At 26.6% G+C, this 22,784-nt stretch overlaps 1 protein-coding gene across 1 annotated transcript in view; it reads right to left on the bottom strand.

Moving 5' to 3' along the window:
* Positions 1–3,934: 3,934 nt before the first annotated feature.
* The window catches only part of S (Star), a 59,441-nt gene continuing 40,591 nt past the window's right edge, over positions 3,935–22,784 (bottom strand). The window contains exons 3-5 of the mRNA XM_065499444.1: positions 5,758–6,254; positions 5,510–5,680; positions 3,935–4,970 (exon numbers count right to left, since the gene is read on the bottom strand). Coding sequence (XP_065355516.1) covers positions 4,716–4,970; positions 5,510–5,680; positions 5,758–6,254 — 923 coding nt within the window. The 3' untranslated portion in view covers positions 3,935–4,715. The remainder of the gene's footprint in view (positions 4,971–5,509; positions 5,681–5,757; positions 6,255–22,784) is intronic.

The raw sequence follows: 22,784 nt of genomic DNA on the forward strand, positions 1-22,784 counted from the left end.
GAATTAGGACGATTTTCGCCGTAATCCGAAACCAATATTCAGTCGGACCCCTTTTTTTAAATTTTCACTTTTTGCAAGAAATCGATGACAGTGGTCATATCTACCCACTGTAAAAAATACAGTTGTATCCGTATTAAACTTTCATTTCAATGTATTAAAAAAACAGTTTTTTGGCTCTAATGAAAATTTTTAAATTTTGAGTTGACTTTCTTTAGAGGAACTAGTGCGATAAGTAAATAATATGCATTTCAAATTTAAATGGATATTTTCAATGATATTCCTGGCTTTTTAAAACTCGTGGAGAAAATATAATTTATATTTTTTTTTGAATTTCAAGGCAAAGTTTAAAACATTTTTTTGGAAAAAAATCAATTTTATGTTTTTCGTAATTTTTTAATAAACTTTACCAAAAACATGATTTCAGCTTTAATATTTGCCATAATTCAACTATTAATTAGAAATTATTAACTGGAAATTCAAATATGAATATCACAAAACTTCATTCTTCTTAGAATATATAAATTTGTTTTATTCAAAAATTTCGTTCTTTGATAGAAATTGAAAGATATGATTTCTTTAGAATTAGAAGAGCAGTCTTATATCTACATATCGATGGCTTAATATAGAAAGGTCGTATCTCAACTTTTAGTTACTTAGAGGAGAAGGAAACAACTCAATAATATCAGAATGGAAATTGAAAAAAAACAACTAAAAATTTGTTTTATATCAAAAAATATTTTTAGAAAAGTAGTTTGGTTTAATATAAACCAAAAAATATGCATTCCACTTTAAATGAGTTAGGGGTTTTTCTTACAAACGATTTTTTAAATAAGTTAGGGCTTTTTTATAATTACTGTAAATCTGTTATTCGTCAACATAGGAAACTGAATTTTTTAAGAGAGGTCTATTTGAGTTTTGTCTACCAGAATATGTAAAAAAAACTCGATTTTGAAAAAAACACGACATACGACCTTTCTATATTAAGCCATCGATATATCGAGGTCTTCAAACGATTACTTTTTTCTCTAAAGTCTTTCCTTTTTTTGTGAAATAAAAACGCATTTAGTAAATTTTTTCGGTTTTATGTATTTTTGGAATTATAATTTTTTGTTGTTGTTATTTATTATTTTCTAAATTAATCTTGATTTGTGTAAGTGTATAATGCTATTTTTGTTTTATTTTATATTTAAAAAATAAACTTAATCTATGATTAATGAAAAAAATAATAATTATAATAATGAAACTAAAGCATTATTAACATGTAACACAAAGAAAATATAGATATATATACGAAAATTATATATAGAAGACAGAAATTTCAAAAATAGATAAATAGAGGAAAGATTTAAACGAAAAACATTTTGGAAGAACAAAAATAAGAAACACATTTTTTTCTGAGAAGTAAAGTAAATTAAATTTTTCTTTTAAGAAAGTTAAACTTAATTTTAATAGCTTATTTATTTTATTTTTCTCTCTTTAACTTAATGCAATACGGTTTGTGGGCTTAAACTAATTTTATTTTAATAATCTTTTTTCACAAAATACAATTTTCAATCAAGCAAAATTTAAAAGAAAGGAAATAATATACATTTAATTAGATCCAAAGGTTTTTAAATTTTACAAAACTTTTTAAGTTTTTTTTTAATGAAAAATGTGTAGTAGTTTCAATTGGATTTTGAAATAAAATACTTTATACAAAGCGTAATTAATATTTATAATAAAAGTTAATGGAAAGAAGAAAAAATATATTTTTGTAATTTACTAAATTTTATTACAATAATAAACACTTTGATTTTCTTTTTCATAAGGCAAGCAGTTCTGCAGCGAGGATTAGTAGTAGTTTTTTTATAATTTATTTTTGTTTATTAGTTTATATATAGTTGTGAGTAAAGATGTAGTTCTTAATACTTTTTTGAGAAATAAGAGAAGATTATATATAAAGATAGAGGGCGGAAAACTGAAAGTAAATATAAAATATAATTGTTTTGAAATTTTAAAATAAACTCATTTACATTAATAAATAAATATTTTTAGTACTATTGGCGATTCGAAAACGTTTGCATGTGTATGAAATAAATATTTTATTTCGCATACTATAGTTCTATAGTGACTCTACACATTAGATTAATTTTCGAATAAATAGACTGACCTTGTTCGGTCACTTTTTTGTTTAAACGTTTCGAAATTCATTATTATTCTAAACTAAACGACAAACGCTTGAAGAAATTGGTATGAGAACATTTCAAATAATTTAACAGTATTCCTTCTTACGTTTCCTTTTATGAAATGCTAGTGAACATTTATTTCTGTTACAAATTATTATATTTTCTAAGCGTTAATTATAACAAAAATACGAAACCTAAACAATTTGTATGAAAGATACTGGATATTTTTTTGAACTTTATTGCCTCATTTTGTAAAATGAAACGAAAAATATTTTAATAGTTCCATTCTAAAAAAAAAACTGAACTGATTTTTTTCTAAAGTTTATCTTTCGTTTTAAGAATCAGATTTGAAAGAAACTTGTGCATTATGTTAATGAATTTATTTTAAAAGTTTTCAAATCAAAACCAAAACAATTAGTGCAAAAAGTAAGCGAAATTAATCAATAAAATAACAAGTTAAAGAATAACGAAATCCCGGTATGAGATGCGAAACGATTTTAATTGAACAGAATTTAAAGTAGACAAATGTTATACCGTATTTATCGCTAGTATTTTGTTTAAATAACCATATTGAGACTTTTCAAACTATGAACATATTTTTCTTGTTTAAATTATTTTAAACTGACAAAGTATCGTTTAAAAATTAAATGTTAAAATCGCATTACATCATAACATTGTCCTTTTTGTGAAATGTCCATAACACATTTTTAATTTTATATTGTAAACCTTATCGAGCCAAACGTCTTCATATTCATATTCTAAGAACTGGCTATTAGACTTTAAAATTTTTATAAAAAAAACATTTTTCGAATGTCCTTTTCAATAGAAAAATTTGTAAAATGGTTACAATTGAATGAAAATCCGTTGATAAGTTTAAACAATTTTGAGTTAATTAGGACCATAAGGGATAAGAATGATGTGTGCTTGATGATCATTAATGGCATTTTCATTTCTCATAAAATGTGGCCATTGCTTTGCTAAATTGAATTTTAAATGTTTATTACAAAACCAAGGTTAATAACTTGTTCATACATGCTCATCCGAAAATTGTATAAATGTTAGAGCCTCATTTTGTAAAATAAAACCACAAACATATAATCAACAAATTTCTCTGTTTTCTTCATTACTTTTCTTAGAATATGAAGGTGTTTCGTTTTAGAACATGAGATACTTCAATTCGTTTTTCTAAATTTTATTGCAGTTTGAGAATTTTAAAAACTCGATCTGTTGAAAAAGGACATATTTTTTGTTTACATTTTAATAGAATGTGGCCAACATTTTAAAGACAACACTTTTTGGTAAATAAGACATCAAACGTTCTCCTCTAAAGTCGTTTGCATACATTTTAATAAATCCTTTAATTGTATATAATGTATTTAAAAATTCCGCCTACTTTTTACTTAACTTAAATACTTTTTTATTATAAATTAAATTTGAAATCAACAGGAAAACAGAAAAATAAAAGATAAATTTAGTTTTTTTTGTTTTGTTGTTATATATTATCAGTGCTAGTTTTTTGTTTTCTTTTGTTTTTGTAGTATATTTTATTTAAATATAAATAAACTTTTAAATATTTATATACTATAGCAATTAACATTTTGTTTCTTTGATTTGTTGTGAGTTTTCTTTTGTTGTAACAATAATGAGTTTTTAAATACGGAGCTGAATATTTGAAGATCATATTAATAAGGTATTGTATGTAGTAGTACATACATACATATGTATATAACTTTAATATATTGTTTAATTTATGATGTGATGATTGACGTAAATGTTTGGACAAGGGAAAAACAAAATTCAATAATTTAAATTAATTATAATAAATTACATATAAATATGTAAGTATGTATGTGTGTATGTAATGTATGTATGTATATTACTATAAAGCATCGTTGTTTCTATATAATTAATAATAATATTTTAATATTAAATCATTTAATTAAATAAACTAAACTAAAACTATATTTTTGTATATATACGAAAAATAATAATAATAAAATAGTTATTAATTAAATTAAGCAGTAAATATTACAATTAATTTATACAATAAAGGCTTTTTATGAAATTTTCTTAAATTTTTCCATATTTAATTAATGATAATAATAATGTGTGTGTGTGTGTCGTATGCATACAATAATAGTGAATAAACTTTAATACCCAGCTAACTCTGCAACTCAAGCAGCTAAGATATGCAAAGAAATTCCGCAAAAAGTTTTGTTTTTGTTACAATAACAAAACTTGTGTTAAATTTTCACACAAAACTTAAAGATTTGAGTTACAGAAACTGGTATTAAGAACAATAATAATGATTGTTTATAATGAGACATGAATCCAGAAATAAATTTTGTGGTTTATTGTAAATTTGTTTTAATGTAATGCGTGTTTGTTTTTATTGTTTTTTTTATTTTTTTATTCGGACATCAATTTGTTCAACACAATTTTGCGTTGTTTAATCGTAAAATTTAAGCAATTTGTTGTTTTGAATATTTTAAATTTCTATTTTGTGGTTTAATTATAATTTATGGTGTTTGTATATAAAAAAGAAGGCTTTTAAGGCGTCTTTAGTAATAGAATATCTTTTTTTCGGGTTCGTGTTGGCATTGTATTTGTATTCGTAGTTGCCGTTGTTGTTGTTAATCGTTGATAGAAATAATTGCGTCCAAATTTCTTTTGCAATTTATAGGATTTTCCCTGTAGGAACTTGGTTATCGTTTGAACATAATTACTAACATCCTCTTGATTTTCCAACAAATGTATTGAAATTATTTCAATCTTTATTTTATCAAAAGGCAAAGTTCGCAGTATCTGTAAATAGTTGTTTGTAATCAAATTAGTTGTATATTTTTGTATTTTTTTTTTAAATTTTAATAAATATTTCAACATATTTTATATACCAATTCAAACTTAAAAACCAAACTCATTAAAAACACTTTCATTTGTTGTGTGTTTGTGGAATTTATTTTTGTTCAGCAGCAAGAGCATGCAATTATTTTACAAACCACACAACAACAACAAAATATATATAATAACAACTAAAGGGTGAACTCGATAAAATGTTTACAATTTGAATTCAATAACAATAAAAATAGAATTCGGTTCAGAAGAAAAACTCTTGAAAACTTTATAGCAAAAAAAATGAACATTCTAAGAAAATGATTATTAAATATTTTGTTGTCATTGTCATAAGATTTAATACAAATGAAATTAGGTAAATTTGTGTTGTAATGCCATCATAATTAGTTTTATTTCTATTGTGTTCACCCTTTATTATTAAAGTTATTTTTAAATGTTGTAACATTTGTTTAGTGCTGCCTGTGGTGGTTTTCATTTTCTATTTTACTTACCTCCAACTCATGACCATGCACACCCAAACTAAGAAGATCGTATTCAACACGATTTGATGCTAGCATGATTGTATAAAGCGGAAAACATTTGACACGCGAATTGAACCACGATGTCTCCTCATCGAGCAGACTGTTAATTCGCACCTCAGACTCTTCATTATGAATAGTTACCTAGAAAACGATACAAAACAATAATTAAAAATTAATTAAACAAAAGAAATATGTATTAAACATTTCTGGCGACTTACCTCTTTGGGATAGGGATTAGGTGAAACACACGCGTGCACTACTTGCATGCGTGGTCGTAAGGCATTTTGTTTTCGTAAAGTAAAATATCGCCTGGGTTCTGGTTCGACTATAACGCCAGCCCAATTTAATGTTTCCGATAGCCAGGGGGCAGTCATAAGATGGCCCAGAGAGCCTGTCAATGATTGTATAACAGCACCATTCGTTTTGCCGTGCATTGCATTGGCCACGTAGTAGGCCATTTTGGGTGTTAGTTCATTGGGATGTGCACTTAAATTTAAATGTGATGATGCTGCCAATCCATTTAACGAATTTAATCCTCCGCCACCACCAGGTAGTCCATTATCTTCTGCTGCTGGGGATGTTTTGAAAAAGTGCATGGGATATTTGCGCATATGTATTTCACGCAGGAATGCTATAAGTTGAGGATCATCTTGGGCCACACCGTACAATTCATAATCACGCGACATATTTAAACGAAATTGTTGATGGCGAATTTCTGGCAAAGAGAAAGAAAGTATTTTATTAAAATCACTGTCGAAATATTTAAATTGTTTATGAATAATAAGAAATTATAGAATAGAATAGTTGATTGTCGTCTTAGAAATTGAAAACTGGATTTTAAAAAGTTGCACTAAATTTGAAAAAAAAACTTTTAATTTTGAAACTTTCTTTTGTTTAGTGTGTTTTGCTTTTATTACCAAGATTTTTGTAAATTTCATTATTTAAGGTGGGAAAATACATATAATTTTAATTAAGTTGGTTATGCTTCGTTGGTTACTTTGTGCTTGTAAACTTGTACTTGTACAATTGACTCTTAAAATAAGCAATTGTTAATTTTTTTTTTTGCATTGTTAGTGGCCATTTAGTTATTAAAATGAGAGTTTTTAGTTTAGTTTAGATGTAAAGAGCAAACAAGGAAGCGAATCGGTTAATGAGATAAAATATATTGGATAGTTTAAATAAGAAGGTGTAGAGTAGACAACAATAAGATTATATAAAATTTTATAATTTAAACAGGATACATTGGTTAGTTAGACTGCACAAATCCAACAACAAAGATAAATTGATTAAAAAGTATTGAATAAATGGAAAAATTGATAGACGGTATAAAAAGTAGGTTAATTTTGCTAAAATATCAATAAACTTCGTCAATATATCAATATTATTAGAGCAATTTCGTCAATATATTAATAATTATAGACATTTCTTCAATATATCAATATTATTAGAATAATTTCGTCAATATATCAATTATAACAATTTCATCAATATATCAATATTATTAGGACAATTTCGTCAATATATCAATATTATTACAGCAATTTCGGCAATATATTAATAATTATAGAAATTTCGTCAATATATCAATATTATTAGAGCAATTTCGTCAATATATCAATATTGTTACAGCAATTTCGTCAATATATCAATATTATTAGTGCAATTTCGTCAATAAATCAATATTGTTACAGCAATTTCGTCAATATATCAATATTATTAGAGCAATTTCGTCAATATATCAATATTATTACAGCAATTTCGTCAATATATCAATATTATTACAACAATTTCATCAATAAATTAATAATTATAGAAATTTCGTCAATATATCAATATTATTAGAGCAATTTCGTCAATATATCAATTATAACAACTTCATCAATATATCAATATTATTAGGGCAATTTCGTCAATATATCAATATTATTAGAGCAATTTCGTCAATATATCAATATTGTTACAGCAATTTTGTCAATATATCAATATTATTAGAGCAATTTCGTCAATATATCAATATTATTAGAGCAATTTCGTCAATATATCAATATTATTAGAGCAATTTCGTCAATATATCAATAATTATAGCAATTTCGTCAATATATCAATATTATTAGAGCAATTTCGTCAATATATCAATATTATTACAGCAATTTCATCAATATATTAATAATTATAGCAATTTCGTCAATATATCAATATTATTAGAGCAATTTCGTCAATATATCAATATTATTACAGCAATTTCATCAATATATTAATAATTATAGAAATTTGGTCAATATATCAATATTATTAGAACAATTTCGTCAATATATCAATATTATTAGAGCAATTTCGTCAATATATCAATATTATTAGAGCAATTTCGTCAATATATCAATATTATTAGAGCAATTTCGTCAATATATCAATATTGTTACAGCAATTTCGTCAATATATCAATATTATTAGTGCAATTTCGTCAATAAATCAATATTGTTACAGCAATTTCGTCAATATATCAATATTATTAGAGCAATTTCGTCAATATATCAATATATCAATAGAGCAATTTCGTCAATATATCAATATTATTACAGCAATTTCGTCAATATATCAAAATTTATAGCAATTTCGTCAATATATCAATATTATTACAGCAATTTCGTCAATATATCAATATTATTACACCAATTTCATCAATAAATTAATAATTATAGAAATTTCGTCAATATATCAATATTATTAGAGCAATTTCGTCAATATATCAATTATAACAACTTCATCAATATATCAATATTATTAGGGCAATTTCGTCAATATATCAATATTATTAGAGCAATTTCGTCAATATATCAATATTGTTACAGCAATTTTGTCAATATATCAATATTATTAGAGCAATTTCGTCAATATATCAATATTATTAGAGCAATTTCGTCAATATATCAATATTGTTACAGCAATTTCATCAATAAATTAATAATTATAGAAATTTCGTCAATATATCAATATTATTACAGCAATTTCGTCAATATATCAATATTATTACAGCAATTTCGTCAATATATCAATATTATTAGAGCAATTTCGCCAATATATCAATATTGTTACAGCAATTTCGTCAATATATCAATATTATTAGAGCACTTTCGTCAATATATCAATATTATTACAGCAATTTCGTCAATATATCAATATTATTACAGCAATTTCGTCAATATATCAATATTATTAGAGCAATATCGTCAATATATCAATATTATTAGAGCAATTTCGTCAATATATCAATATTATTAGAGCAATTTCGTCAATATATCAATATTATTAGAGCAATTTCGTCAATATATCAATATTATTAGAGCAATTTCGTCAATATATCAATAATTATAGCAATTTCGTCAATATATCAATATTATTAGAGCAATTTCGTCAATATATCAATATTATTACAGCAATTTCATCAATATATTAATAATTATAGCAATTTCGTCAATATATCAATATTATTAGAGCAATTTCGTCAATATATCAATATTATTACAGCAATTTCATCAATATATTAATAATTATAGAAATTTGGTCAATATATCAATATTATTAGAGCAATTTCGTCAATATATCAATATTATTAGAGCAATTTCGTCAATATATCAATATTATTAGAGCAATTTCGTCAATATATCAATATTGTTACAGCAATTTCTTCAATATATCAATAATTATAGAAATTTCGTCAATATATGTAGTGGAAAACCATTCTAGGAAAAATTATAGGCCACTTTGCCCTAGAAACCATAGATCTAAAATGGATGGATAATGCTTCCCAACAAACTTTGTATAAAATTTGCGTTAACAGGTGAGTATTGTGAACCAGGATAATAATTCAGGACTTTTTTTCTTTCATTTATCAATTCGACACCTCGTATTTTGAATTTCCGCAAGGTCAAAATCGATTTAAGACCTATGGTTTCTAGAGTCAAAGGTTGAATGAATTATGTTTTGAATTAATTCAGCGATGAATACTAAATTATATTTAAATAAAAGAATTTGAATGAAATCGGAGATTACAAATATGACTGCTAAGGTATTTGATATGAATTCCTACATAATAATTTATTAAAATTTTTAAAAGATATTAATCAATTTATTTTCTAAATCTTATTTTTTCAGAAACAGCTGCTAAGGACTTCAAAATTCCCCCAAGACAAATTGAACATTTTAATTTATTCATTAAATAAAAGTAAAATTCAATGCCTACTGAAGATAGCAAATAATATAGCAATTTAAATGTTCAACTAACTAACAAACTACCTAAACACTTGCAAAAGAACGTTATAAAAAATAATTCCCTGACAAAATGCTATAAATCTGCCTGCGGTGGCACAAGCATGATCTAAATAAATGTTAAATTTAATCTAATGAGCCGTAATGAAAAGAGCCCACAACAATTATCTATTTCAAATGAAAAACACAAGTGAGGAGACAGACCTTGGTTTGTTCGTTGGGTGTTGTTTCAGGTCAACGTGTGAAAACAGAAAGGTGAAAACCTAACAATTTTAATTTTTTTTAAACTTTTGATATTTAAATGTTAACAACCTTGTAATTTCTATACCAAAAATTATGTGTAATGAGCAAAATAAACATTAAACAAAATAACAACACCAAGTGAAACTTTATCAAAACTACAAATTAACAAAAAAATTATAAAACTATAAAAAAGAAAAATCACAAATTTAAATTGAAGATGGTAGTACTTGAGAGAGGATTATGTAGATTTTATTGTTAATTGTTTTTTAAGGTTTAAGTTAAGTAATATTAAAGATGCTAATCTTAAATAATAATTTAGAGATCTCTATATAATCTCAACTAAAGTACTAATAAAAATAATTCAAATTTGAAGTTTTTTATATTCGAATTATTAGGACCGAATTTTTTATATTTATAGCAAAAATAATCTCTAAACAGCGAGCTTCTAACTTTTTTGTGTTTAATTTCTTATAAGCTAAATTTTTACATTCATGTTCTGAGGTTTTTTTTTATATTGCTAAGAATACGGCTGTTAGAATTTAATTGTTCAATTAGGGTAGAAATAAAGGTAAGTTAAATTTTAACTTAGTTTAATTGAACCCTTAAAATAATGCAAAAAAACAAGCTTAAATGTTTTGTACCTTATAAACTGTTCAAAAGTGTGCTTTATGTCAAATAGAATTGAATTTTTTTGATTATAAGAGGGTCAAAGTAAAATGTTGTTGCTTCTGTGCCAAATATTCAACAATATTTGGTTGTGGTTAAATGTTTAAATGACTTAAGACATTAATATGGGTTTGTGTTGAAAAACCACGAATAAACCACCCCAAATATTAAGCAATATTGAATTTTACTTCGAAAAAATAAAGCTGCACCCTTAAAGTTTTAATTCTTATTGATTTTTATTCAAAACTAAAAGCAAAGAAAAAAATATAATCGAATATTTTAATTAATATTCCCTATTCTGGAAACCAAATAAACATAATCGAAAGTAAATATAATGGAAACTATTCCAATAACAGAGAACTATATCACTGAATTAACTTCAAATTTAGTCTATTAAATTTAATTTTTTGGAATTTAGTTTCATTTCAATTCCACTATTAAGATTTTATAACATTTTTTTTTTAGTTTTTAATATAGGGCAGATAATTTAAAATTTTTCAATATGAAATCTTGTTCAATTCATAACATCTGTTGTATTGTTGTGCCGTTGTAAAGCAAAATATATTTTTAAAACAAAAACAATGAAATTAAAAAATTATACAACATACATCGATACAACAATACAACACCAATGGTGAGTTGGACAAATATTTTTTTCTATTACTGGTCGCATAAAATAACCTTGTTTACAATTATTAAATATTTATAAACCTTGTAAAATTGTAAACAAATTAATATATATAATTTATTTAAACAAAAACAAGCTACAGTGTTGGTCAGAACCAAAACTAACAGGACTAACAATAAGGACATGCATGCCAAGAAGCAAGAAAACTAACTTTCACTTTATTTTTCGATTAAAGATTAAACAAAAAAAGGCGATAGCAAAAAAAAATAGTGTTATGCCAACAACATATGGAATTTCTATAAATTTGAAGGAAAAAAAATACTTACAAATTGTGTTAAAATAATTTGCATTTAAAACAACAACTACTTTAAACTAAACCACTAAACCCTTTCTCAACTCAAACTATTGCCATTAAAAGCAGACAAACAGAAGAAGAAAAAACGTACCCTCGCATCACAAACAAACCCTTTTCATTTATCTTGACACGTGCTACGCCTGAAGAATTTTTCAAAACTTAAAAAACAATAAAAATGCTTAAGATTTTAATCTCATTTAGGTCTTATCAACAGCAGAATAAGAAAACAAAGACATACTTTTTTATTGCAATTGAAAAAGACCAAATAAAATACTTGAATACATTTAAAGAAAGGACAAAGAATTCGTAAAAAAAGGAATTAAAACTGTAAGTCCTTTTTCCCCCTGTCTGTTTTTTTTTATCGAGTTTAATTTTGAACATGTAAGTTTTGCGCAATTTTTCAACTAGAAGGGGTTTAATTTATCTTTTACTTCTTTTAAAATTAAAAAAGAAAATTATTGCAATAAAAAATACTACAGCAACGACGAGACAAAAAAAAACATTTATTTATAGTGGTAAAATTAATGAAGTATACAGTTGGTGACAAAAGAAAAATAACAAGTTTAACTCTTTCATCCTCTTGAATAAATATTCTTTACGACCAAATGTTATTTTTATATTAAACTAGTTGACCGCCCCGGCTTCGCCCGGTAGCTATTTACTAATGTTAGTTCATCAAGTTATACACCTGCCTGTTATTATTTATTTGCAGATAAAATATCTAAATTTGTACTGCATACTTTAGGGAGCTTTTTTAAATTAAAGTTGACAGGACTAAAAAAAATTGCGAGTTTTACCCGGAATTTTTGAATTTTTTTTCTTTACAAACCATCTCCCGAAAATTACGAATCGAATCGCTCCAGCCGTTCTCACGTGATGAAATTACATACATGGACCATTTCATTTTTATATATATAGAAGATGTATTAAGATCCCATAATATCAATTCCCGCCCATTAGTATATTATATTTGCTGTTACAGATGTTACAACATAATAAAAAAGATCTTAGCCTTAAACAAACAATTGCCAAGCTTTAAATTTTAGAAATCCGAAGTCAAACCGAACTTTACTGACTAAATTAAATAAAAAAAGAAGAAATATTCAATCGTTTTTAAAAACTTTTTAGGATATTCTTCTTCATTCAATATCGATTTTTGTATTATTTCTTTACACCAAAAGATTTTATTGCTATCAACTCAAGGTAAACTTTTAGGGAGGACTTTTTACTTTTACAATAGTTTAATCCACAAATGATGCATTTGAGTCGTCGATTCTTTTATTTTTATTTGCTAGTTTAAGAGGCCAATATTGGCGGATTAATATTTGCTAAAATCCAAAACTACAAACTGATGAAACAAATTATCTTGCTGTATTCAATATATAACTCCCAATGTAAGCATTAATTAAAATAAGTTCCTGGTGAAAACGAGGTCCATGATTGAATTGGGAATACCGCTACAACATACTAAAAAGCGTAGTTGCTTCATCGCTAAACTCAACACCTAGCAGGAAATATTGTTCAGATAATCCATGTCGAAAATCTTCTTATAGCTTTAATATTCAAAGAGTTTGCGATGACTAAATTTATTGCTTTCGGTTCTAGGAACTGTTTGACTATCTATCAAAAGCATTATCTGTTACTATCTGTCAAAACAGATAATGTTGCTATTGACAGGATAAATATAAACTGAATATTTGTCACCTACACTAAAATTTTCATTCACATTCAGTCACTTACACAACTGTCTGACTGAAACAGTTTTTTAGGTCGAAATCGAACCTAATATTCGGTTAAAAAATCTTTATTCGGCTTAATCCGAAACTTTTCAAAATCACTATTAATTTCAGAGCATGTTTCAGCTTGTTTCATGTTGGTAGCTCTGCAGCATCCACTTCATGTTCTGAACCCCATTAATCTTATTTATTTTCTCTTGAGAGAAAAGCTTTTTCTGGAAGCTTAGACATTATCCATAAAATATAAGTTTCTGAAATTTATTTATTACATTCAAAACTTCTTTATTCCTTATTTTTCTATTGTATATAAAATATTCGGTATGCAGCCAAATTTTGCCCGAATACTGCTATTAGACCTAATCCGAAACAGAATATTAGATCGCTATAGATTTCACTTAGTCGGAATTCGAAAATCTATTAATAAATTGATAGACTTCATTGACTTTATTCCGATTAAAGCTACGAATCTGCCAAGTCCCATTAGACTCTCGTTGGACAACCAATTTTATACTTAAACGTTTATGAAGTCTACTTATTCAATTAAAAATTTACTTTCCGGGAATGAAACAAAATTTTTATTAAATTATACATATAAGCGTTACTGAGAGACAAAAAACACAAGTCCGTTGACAGAAACCTAAGTCAGCCATACAATTTCGGAGAGAGTACTTATTTTTACTCTCAGTTACGCCTCTAGTTCTACGCTATGGTTAACATTCCATGAAATTAGGAACCGTCAACATCAGGATCGCTAAGAAGAAATAAAATTATACATTTCTCTCAGATTAAAATCGGAAAATATCAAATGATTTTTTTTATCGTTAGTTGTAACGTACATAATAATAACTAAACCACAAAACCAATTGAGAAAAGATAACACTCTAATACGGGTCGTCTACCATATAAAAACAACAACCACAACAAAATATGTAAGTAAAAAAAAACTAAAAGAAGCTAACACGCACATACTTGTGGACTTGGTTGGAACAAGGAATCGCATGGAAATTGCATACAACAAAACAAACAACAAAATGTTGTAGTAGAAGTAGAACAAGAACACAAAATGAATGTAAAAAATAAATAAACTAAATCAAACAAATGAGGGAGGTTTCTCAATATAAAGTGCAATTCGCAAATGGTAATAACAGACGATGGATTGGATGGTAGTGGTGCTGATGGTTGGTGGTGGCAGTCAGTGGTGGTTAACACAAGTACAAATTCTTAATAATGCTTGCTGTGATAATGTGGTTACGACGTAATTTTCAACTTGAGTCTTAAAGTGGAAAATCACAAAATCTCAAATAATAAATAAGAAATTCAATACTGTGCTTAAACCTAAAGGTTGGCAGACTTTCAAATGGATTAAGTCGTGGTTTATACTTCAAAGAAATAGTTATTGTATGTATATGAATTTTAATTTAAAAGTGAAAAACTTCATAGATCACTACGGGCTAATCAATTAAAAAAATATAATATCAAGATTATTTTGGGTTTAAAGAAAGTTTAAACCAGCTGTTTTATTAATCAGAAAACAGTTAAATATAAACGTAGAGGATATCAGAAATCCTTAAAAGAATAAATCCTGTGAAACTCCTGTTTTCTTTATTAAATGAATTTAAGGAAAACTTCGATAAACAAATCACTAATAGATTTTAATCTCCGTATATAGTTAAATGTATGCGGGGGGTAGTTTTAACGGTTGTTCTCTCTCTTTTTTTTGTTTGCTCTCTATTGAGTTCAAAATAATTATAGTTGTAAGTAAGAAAATAAACTGAACCATGTAAGATGTAACATAGGGAACTAAACGTAGTTTGTGTGTCTGATATTTTAACTAACGGCGCGAACAACAAAACCAACGACAAACAGCATGCGGAAGAGTTCAACCCATGGTACAATAAAATAAATGAATGAATGAATGACATACGCTGCGAATGCAAAATTATTATTTTTGTATGTGATTTTTATTTTTTTCGATTTTTTTTTTGCTTTCATCATGATGAGGTTGGTTTATAGTTTATATAAAAAAAATATGAATCACATCCGGTCTTAGAAGCCAGTGAAGAAAGAGAGCTTTTATGTAAAATATAAGAAAAGTAATGGCGCAATATTTTGCTGCCAGTGTGTTGGGGTATTATGCTAAAATAGCAGGCGTGGAACGCCTGCAAGAGCGACAGCAGCAGCACTGAGGTCTTAATAATTTCAATTATTACAAACAACTTTTTTCCAGTCGTTTTGTTTGTTTAATGTTGTAGTAAGTGGCATTAAGTGAGTGTGTTTTTAAAAGCAAATAAATTTGCACAATTTGTTAGAATTTGTTTAAAATTTAAATTGACATGAGATAATAGAATGAGTGATCTTTATGAGAACTAAAAGACAAAACAAATTAATACTAATGTAATGATCATTTGATGGTATTAAAAGATTTTAACCCTTTTTACTGACTCGTGTTTTTTTGGTCAGATTTATATGTAATAGAATGAATTGAATTCAGACCAAAGGTTCGAAAGAATTGATTCTGAAAGTTCGGTTGCCATCCATAATCGATCCATTAATAAAATACTTATGTTGAATGTTTCAATTATTCTTCTATTCAAATCTATTACAAATAGACTTAAGTCGATTTTATATTCATTTTGTAAATTATTAAAACCAAAATTGAAAGAAGAAAAATATGTATAGTAATTCAATTTGTATTAGATTTGGATTAACAAAAATTTTATAATTCAAAGATTAAATGAGTTTTTTAATTCCGAATTAACATTTTAGTGAATTAAGATCAAACAAAATTAATTGCTCTGGCCTAAGCAACCAGTGAAATGCGCATAGAAACTAGCTTATCCCCCAACAATAAATCTCGGTGAATTTATCAATAATTGGGAAATTTAGCACAATTCTTACTATAATATTGTTACGTTTTAACCTTTTCAAAACGTTGGTTTATTTCCTTTAAATAAACCGGATACTTTTGATTGCAAATAAAAACCGTTTAGTAGTTTGAAAATTGTAACAACTCTTTATTTATTTAAAATGTACAACACCAGAATTAAATAGTCACTCAATGTTCTTTATACACGTTTATAAATTCGCAGAAATACAGACACACTTTATAATGTTCACGAATTCACTGGAAAAATACAGCACACTTTAAGGCACTCAGTTGATGTTTATTCAAATAGCGTCTCTAATAAACTCACTAACGACTGCAACCTCTGCCACTATTTATAACACTGCCATCTGCATTCTAGATTGCTTTTTAACTGTCTAGAGCTTTCTAATACATACGCCATCTGTGGTGTACTTTCTACAATGTTCTTTAACTGAATATTCGAATATACGGTCGCAGCAAACAGCGTTGCCAACTTACGATCAATGGTCAACTGAAAGCTTCAAAGTTAATAATGCACACAGATATGTTACAGTTTGCTATTACAGCACTGCTATTTGAAAGCATTCTGCTACTTTTAAATCAGCCGTTAAAATCGTTACATTTGAATTCAAGTACAATTTCGTAACAATATTAATTTTGTATTCCCGTATAACTACTTGAAAAATTAATTAATTTGAAGCTCAGATTCAGAGTAGGTTAAAACTTGTCCAGGAATTCCCTGATAATTTTTGTCGTGAAATTTGGGGAATTTTTTTTAAAGTGTTCTTCTTAAAGACATAGTATTTTTTCTCCCCACTAACCAATTTGTTCCTAATCAGAAGATTCGATTATATATCATAAATTTGATCGATACTAGGAACAGAAAAGCAATTTGACCCAGAAATATAAATAATTTATTAACCGAATTTTTGTCACTCCAACTAAAATTCGGTCATTTAAATTGAATTATTTGATTAGCAAGCAATAAACTCTGTTATAACAACCAAAACTATTTTCTCTGGGTGACTAAAGGAATTAGAAAACCTAATTCAGACGCTAAACTTTACATACAGATCCGAGATTTTTTTCAGTTTTCCTTTGATCTAAGAACTAATATTATACAAATAAAATATATACATAAAACATTACAACTTTTAAAAAAAAATAATCAATTTAATTGCAATAACGTTTCAGTACAAATAAAACTGAAGCAGAAATACTATATAAAGAGTATTGATTATAAAAAGATACAACATTTTATTTTAATCAAATTAAAAACTATTACAACTATCCATCACACTTAAAATAATTATTTTTATTTGCAGCAATTATAAATATTACTTTTAATGACTCCATTAACAAAGGAATATGTGTGGAAAATATTTTATTTAACTAAAACCAATAAACATTTTGCAACATCATCAAATAAAAAGCCACCTCTTATCACCTAGATGGCAACAATAACATCCATCATAATGTGATGGGGATTTGGGCTAATGCGATTTGCAAAGGGCTAATGACATTGTTTTTTAGTAAAAGACGGTAAATGAAAACATTTAGCAAAACACAGAAATTTTTAACACTTAAACTGAAAAAAATATGTGTTTAAATAAATAAATGGAAAATAAAATTTAAAAAGAAAGAAAAAAAACTAAAAACAAAGAAAAACAGCCCATGACAATTGAAGGTTGGCAAACTATTTTGAGAGTAACACAAAACCAACGGAAAAACTCCAAAGGTAAAGCTTTCAAAGTTGATGTCAAACAGGTGAGTGAGCGCTGTTCTATGGTTAAGAAGATACTTAACTATTTACTGGCCAAGTACAAACAACAACTAAAACACAGAAAAAACCAAGGAAAACGCCAATAAATATTCAGGAAATACTATTATGCACCGTAACCAACAAACAACAAAAAAAGACAAATTATTTTCTTATCTATATAATACTTTTTTAAATACTTCATTCATTTCGTTTAGAGATTTGGTTTTCTATATTTTGCTGCCATGTTTGAAATTAAAATAATAAAAAAAAGTATTCCAAAGAATAGAAAAACAAAATTAAAGAAAACACGAAAATATTCCCAAGAGTGAATTGGAACGTGACTGCATGGCATAAACGTTGGATTGCACTAATATTAATCTTAAGGAAAACAATTAATTGCTTTTTGCTATCATTTAAAATTACCTTGTTGTCTTCTTTTGAAACCCAAATAAATACACAAAATTAGAAAGAATTTAGAAAATTAATAGAACGTTTATTGAAAGAAATGATGAATCATGTTGCTCATACATATATACATAACTTAATATAAAGCCTGGGAATTTGGGTATAGACTTTATGAAACGAATGACGAATCTCTGAGAAATTTAGTTGTTGAGAAAAATCATTGTCACCTTGAAGCTGTTGCAACAAAACGCTTAAATCAAAGTGGAATCCAAAGTATATTTAAATTTATGTGAAATATTTCCATTCTCACCTTTAAAATCATTTATTTTGTTACATATCTGTCTATTAACAACACCGGTTTTAAAGAAAATAAAATTTGAATTTATAAGTCCAGATAGACAGAATAGTTTCTAATATAAAACTTAATAATGAATCGAATTCTTCCAAAAGAGCTGTTTAATATTAAATCATATAAGTTATATACTATTTTATTAATAGAAATAGTCAAGATATGATCCATAGAGGGTGTGCAGAATTAAACAACTTGTTTCAAAAATATTTAGATTTTTTAATAGCTACACATTTCATTCTAATTTAAAAAACAAAAATCAAAAATGTTCTCTTTGAAAGTCCTTTATTTAACATCCTTTTTAACATTCTCAAAATAACAATAAAATAATTTTATTAACGAAATCAAGCATTAAGGTGTTAAAGTGAAATTAAAAAGCAAAGCAACAAAAAAAAAGAATTCTTTCAAGTCTACTACTTTCGTCTAGTCTGGGTGGCGTCCATGTAATTGCAACGTCCGCCAAGTGCCATTTTTGTGGTTGTTACCAAGACACTTCCGATACATCAGTCACGTCGCAAAAGAATGAATTTTGCATGTTCTAAACTTCCACAAAGTAACATAACAACAGAACAAACAAACAAATATATAGCCAAGGAACACAAACACAACATCTAAAGGAATATCTTAACAATAAAACATCATTTACTTATTTATACGAAATGAAAACGAGAAATATGCAGCAAAAAAAATACAAAATTCACACACAATGCTCAAGAAAACAAGAAACTACAAAAAAATAAAATACTTGCACTTAAAATAACACAAAAAGAAATGTTAAACTACAAGAAATAAAATGTGATTTCAGAAAGGAAACCGACGAAAATTGCCAATACTTGTTATGAATATTAAAATTGGCAGTATGACAATGACACTGCGTGCTCACTCACTCACTCATTCATTCACGCTCATGACTATCAGGAAATATATTGTTAAATACAAGACAAATTGTGCAGCGAAAACAGCACTAAAATTATGTCTCATTAGCCATATGATTACACCGGTTCCAAAAATGTTTTGTTTTTTATTTTTTTTTTGTAAAATGTTTTATTTTTTATTTTTTTTTGTAAAAAAATATTGAAATGTAACAATTTTAAATACATTATTAAAGCCCCAAAAATTCAAGCATTTGAATATTTTGTTGGAAAAATAAAATATTTTTCAAAAAAAAAAGATATGGCTTGAATTCACATTTCCTTTTTACTGGAGAATGCTGTTGAAATAAACTATCAAAACAATAACTTTCATAGGAAATATTTTCAATTTCAAAATCTTACTTGAACATTTTGTTGGAATTTGACTTGAATGTAAATGTAATTATGTTTTAAACTTGAATAAATAAAATATTTGTCAAACAAAACACATATGGCTTGAATTTGCGTTTCCTTTTTACTGGAGAATGCTATTGAAATAAAGTGTAATACAACTGTAATTCAATTGTCTTACTTTAATTCAAGCTTTAATTACACTTACCTTCAACTTGGATTCCAGTAAAAATGCTTATTGGATATGTATTGAAAACATTTGCTTTTCATATTATTTGCTACATAAACAACTACTTTAACATTATGATTAGAATATTTTTAATGTATTTTAACCAACAGTCTAATTAATTTCGAATGTATTTGAGTGATACCATTTGTTCTTATAAATATAACTTAAACAGTTCAATTTGTTCTTATAAGTACCCAGTAAGCATCAAAGCCCCAAAAATTCAAGCACTTGAACACTTTGTTGGAATTTGACTTGAATGCAAATATATTTGAAAAATTTAATATTCTTCAAACAAAAAGCATATGGCTTGAATTTATGTTTCCTTTTTACTGAAGAATGCTATTGAAATAAAGTGTAATACAACTGTAATTCAATTGCTTGACTTTAATTAAAGGCTTGAATTACACTTGCATTCAACTTGAATTCCAGTAAAAATGCTTAGTGGGTAGAACTTAAATTTTATTTAAAAACTAGTTGATCGCCCCGGCTTCGCCCGGTAGCATTTACTAATGTTCTTCAAGTTTCTCCAACCCACTCACACCAGCCTGTTCTTATTTATTTGCAAAAAATTATCTTAATTTGTACTGCATACTTTAGGGAGCTTTTTAATTACAGTTGACTGGACTCACAAAACAAAAGAATTTCCTAGTTTTACCCGGAATTTTTAAATTTTTTTCTTTACAAACCATCTTCTGAAAATTTCGAATCGAATAATAAAAAATCAGCCAAATCGCTCCAGCCGTTCTCACGTGATGACATTACATACATACATGGACCATTTCATTTTTATTATAGTAGAAGTTCAATTTAATTTTTTACTATTAAGAATGAGAGGCAAAGAATCGAAAGAAAACTATCCACAATAATAATAAGGAAAAATTGGCAATTAAATTTAAAAATCGTCCCCTATGTAAACTATATTTAAAATATTTGTATAAATTTCAATTTTAAACGTCTCTACAGACCTGATTTTCAGCAATAGTATTAACTAATTATAGGGAAATGGTGTTGATAGAATTTAAAAAAAAATATCAATAAAATGAATAAATTCCCAAGAAAATATTAAATAAGTGTAAAAATAATCACTAATAATAAACAAGAGCATTAATTTTTAAGCAATTAAATAAATAAACGATAAGAAAATATCTGATTTCAATAAAATGATTAAGAAATATTTAATTGAGTGTATTTAAGTGATACAATTTGTGTTTATAAGTACAAATTAAACCTTAAACGGATAAGACAAACGTTTATTTAAAAAAAAGTAAATTTTACACTTAGGGCTTCATTTTATAAAACGCAAATTTTGTATGAAAAAAATCAAGTTTAATTCAGCCTCTTATTAAACAGTACTTTGATTAGGAGAAAAATCTAAAGAAAGTAAATTGAATGACAGATATCTTCGTAAGAATTCAACTAGTACTCTTAATACGAACAAAATCGTTTTTAATAGTTAAACAAGTTAAACACAAATGCTTTCTTAGTAACAAGATTTGAGATATAAATTCATAATTATATACCGAAATCTATTAAACAATTTGCCTAGTAAAGACGCCTGAAATACAACTAGCTGGACCAAATATAGAGAAAATTTTAACTTCTCTTCGGAACGAGCCGAGTCTTACTCAAAGCATGATAACATAGCGAAACCTCTATCTACCGAAAGTTTTTTATTCTCGAGTAAATAACTTGTGACTAATGTGGACAATAAAAATCAAAGATTTATAAAAACTCTACAAGACTTTTGTACCCCTCGAAACCATTTAAAGGTTATCAACTCCGCATGAGTCACACTTTTGATGCAGACAAAAAAATGCATGTCTGCAACACAGATAATATTCCCAGACAAAAATAGCAAATCGTACGACAGAAAAAATGTCTCAAAATAAAATTAAACAACAACAAAAAAAAACTTTCAACCAAAAACTACAAACATCCTTTCTAGTGGTAGAACAACAAAACAGCAGCTACAAAAAAATAAGGAGTGTTTTTCCAAACTTAATCCTTGCCGAGGATTGATGGTAAATAACGTAACACCAACAAAAAAAAAAACAACAACAAACACATTTTAACAAAACCAGTAGAGCGAAATTGAAAAAAAGAAAAAGTTTTTTAATTTAATCAAAAGTAGAAAAATATACACCCGCACATTTGTGCCAACTTCTAGATGGTTGTTTTAAACGAACTACACAGAACATGTAGAGTTGGTGGTTGCCACTCATGTGGTCTTACGTGGCCTGCCAACGCAATATTGACAAGAAAACCACAAGTTAACAATAAACGCCGCCTTGTAGAAGTTCAAGTGTGGCTGGCTGGCTGGCTTTGTTGGAAAATACTATTTAAGGCCTATAACAACTCGTCATAATCAGTGTCACAAGTTATTTTTTTTCGCACAATTAATATCTTATTAATATTTCTGAAAGGGTTTTAATATTTTCCGGGAAAGTGATATTAATTGCCGGGAATACCTAAGCAATG

This window comes from Calliphora vicina, chromosome 2, assembly GCF_958450345.1.
Source record: "Calliphora vicina chromosome 2, idCalVici1.1, whole genome shotgun sequence".
Taxonomy (NCBI): Eukaryota; Metazoa; Arthropoda; class Insecta; order Diptera; family Calliphoridae; genus Calliphora; species Calliphora vicina.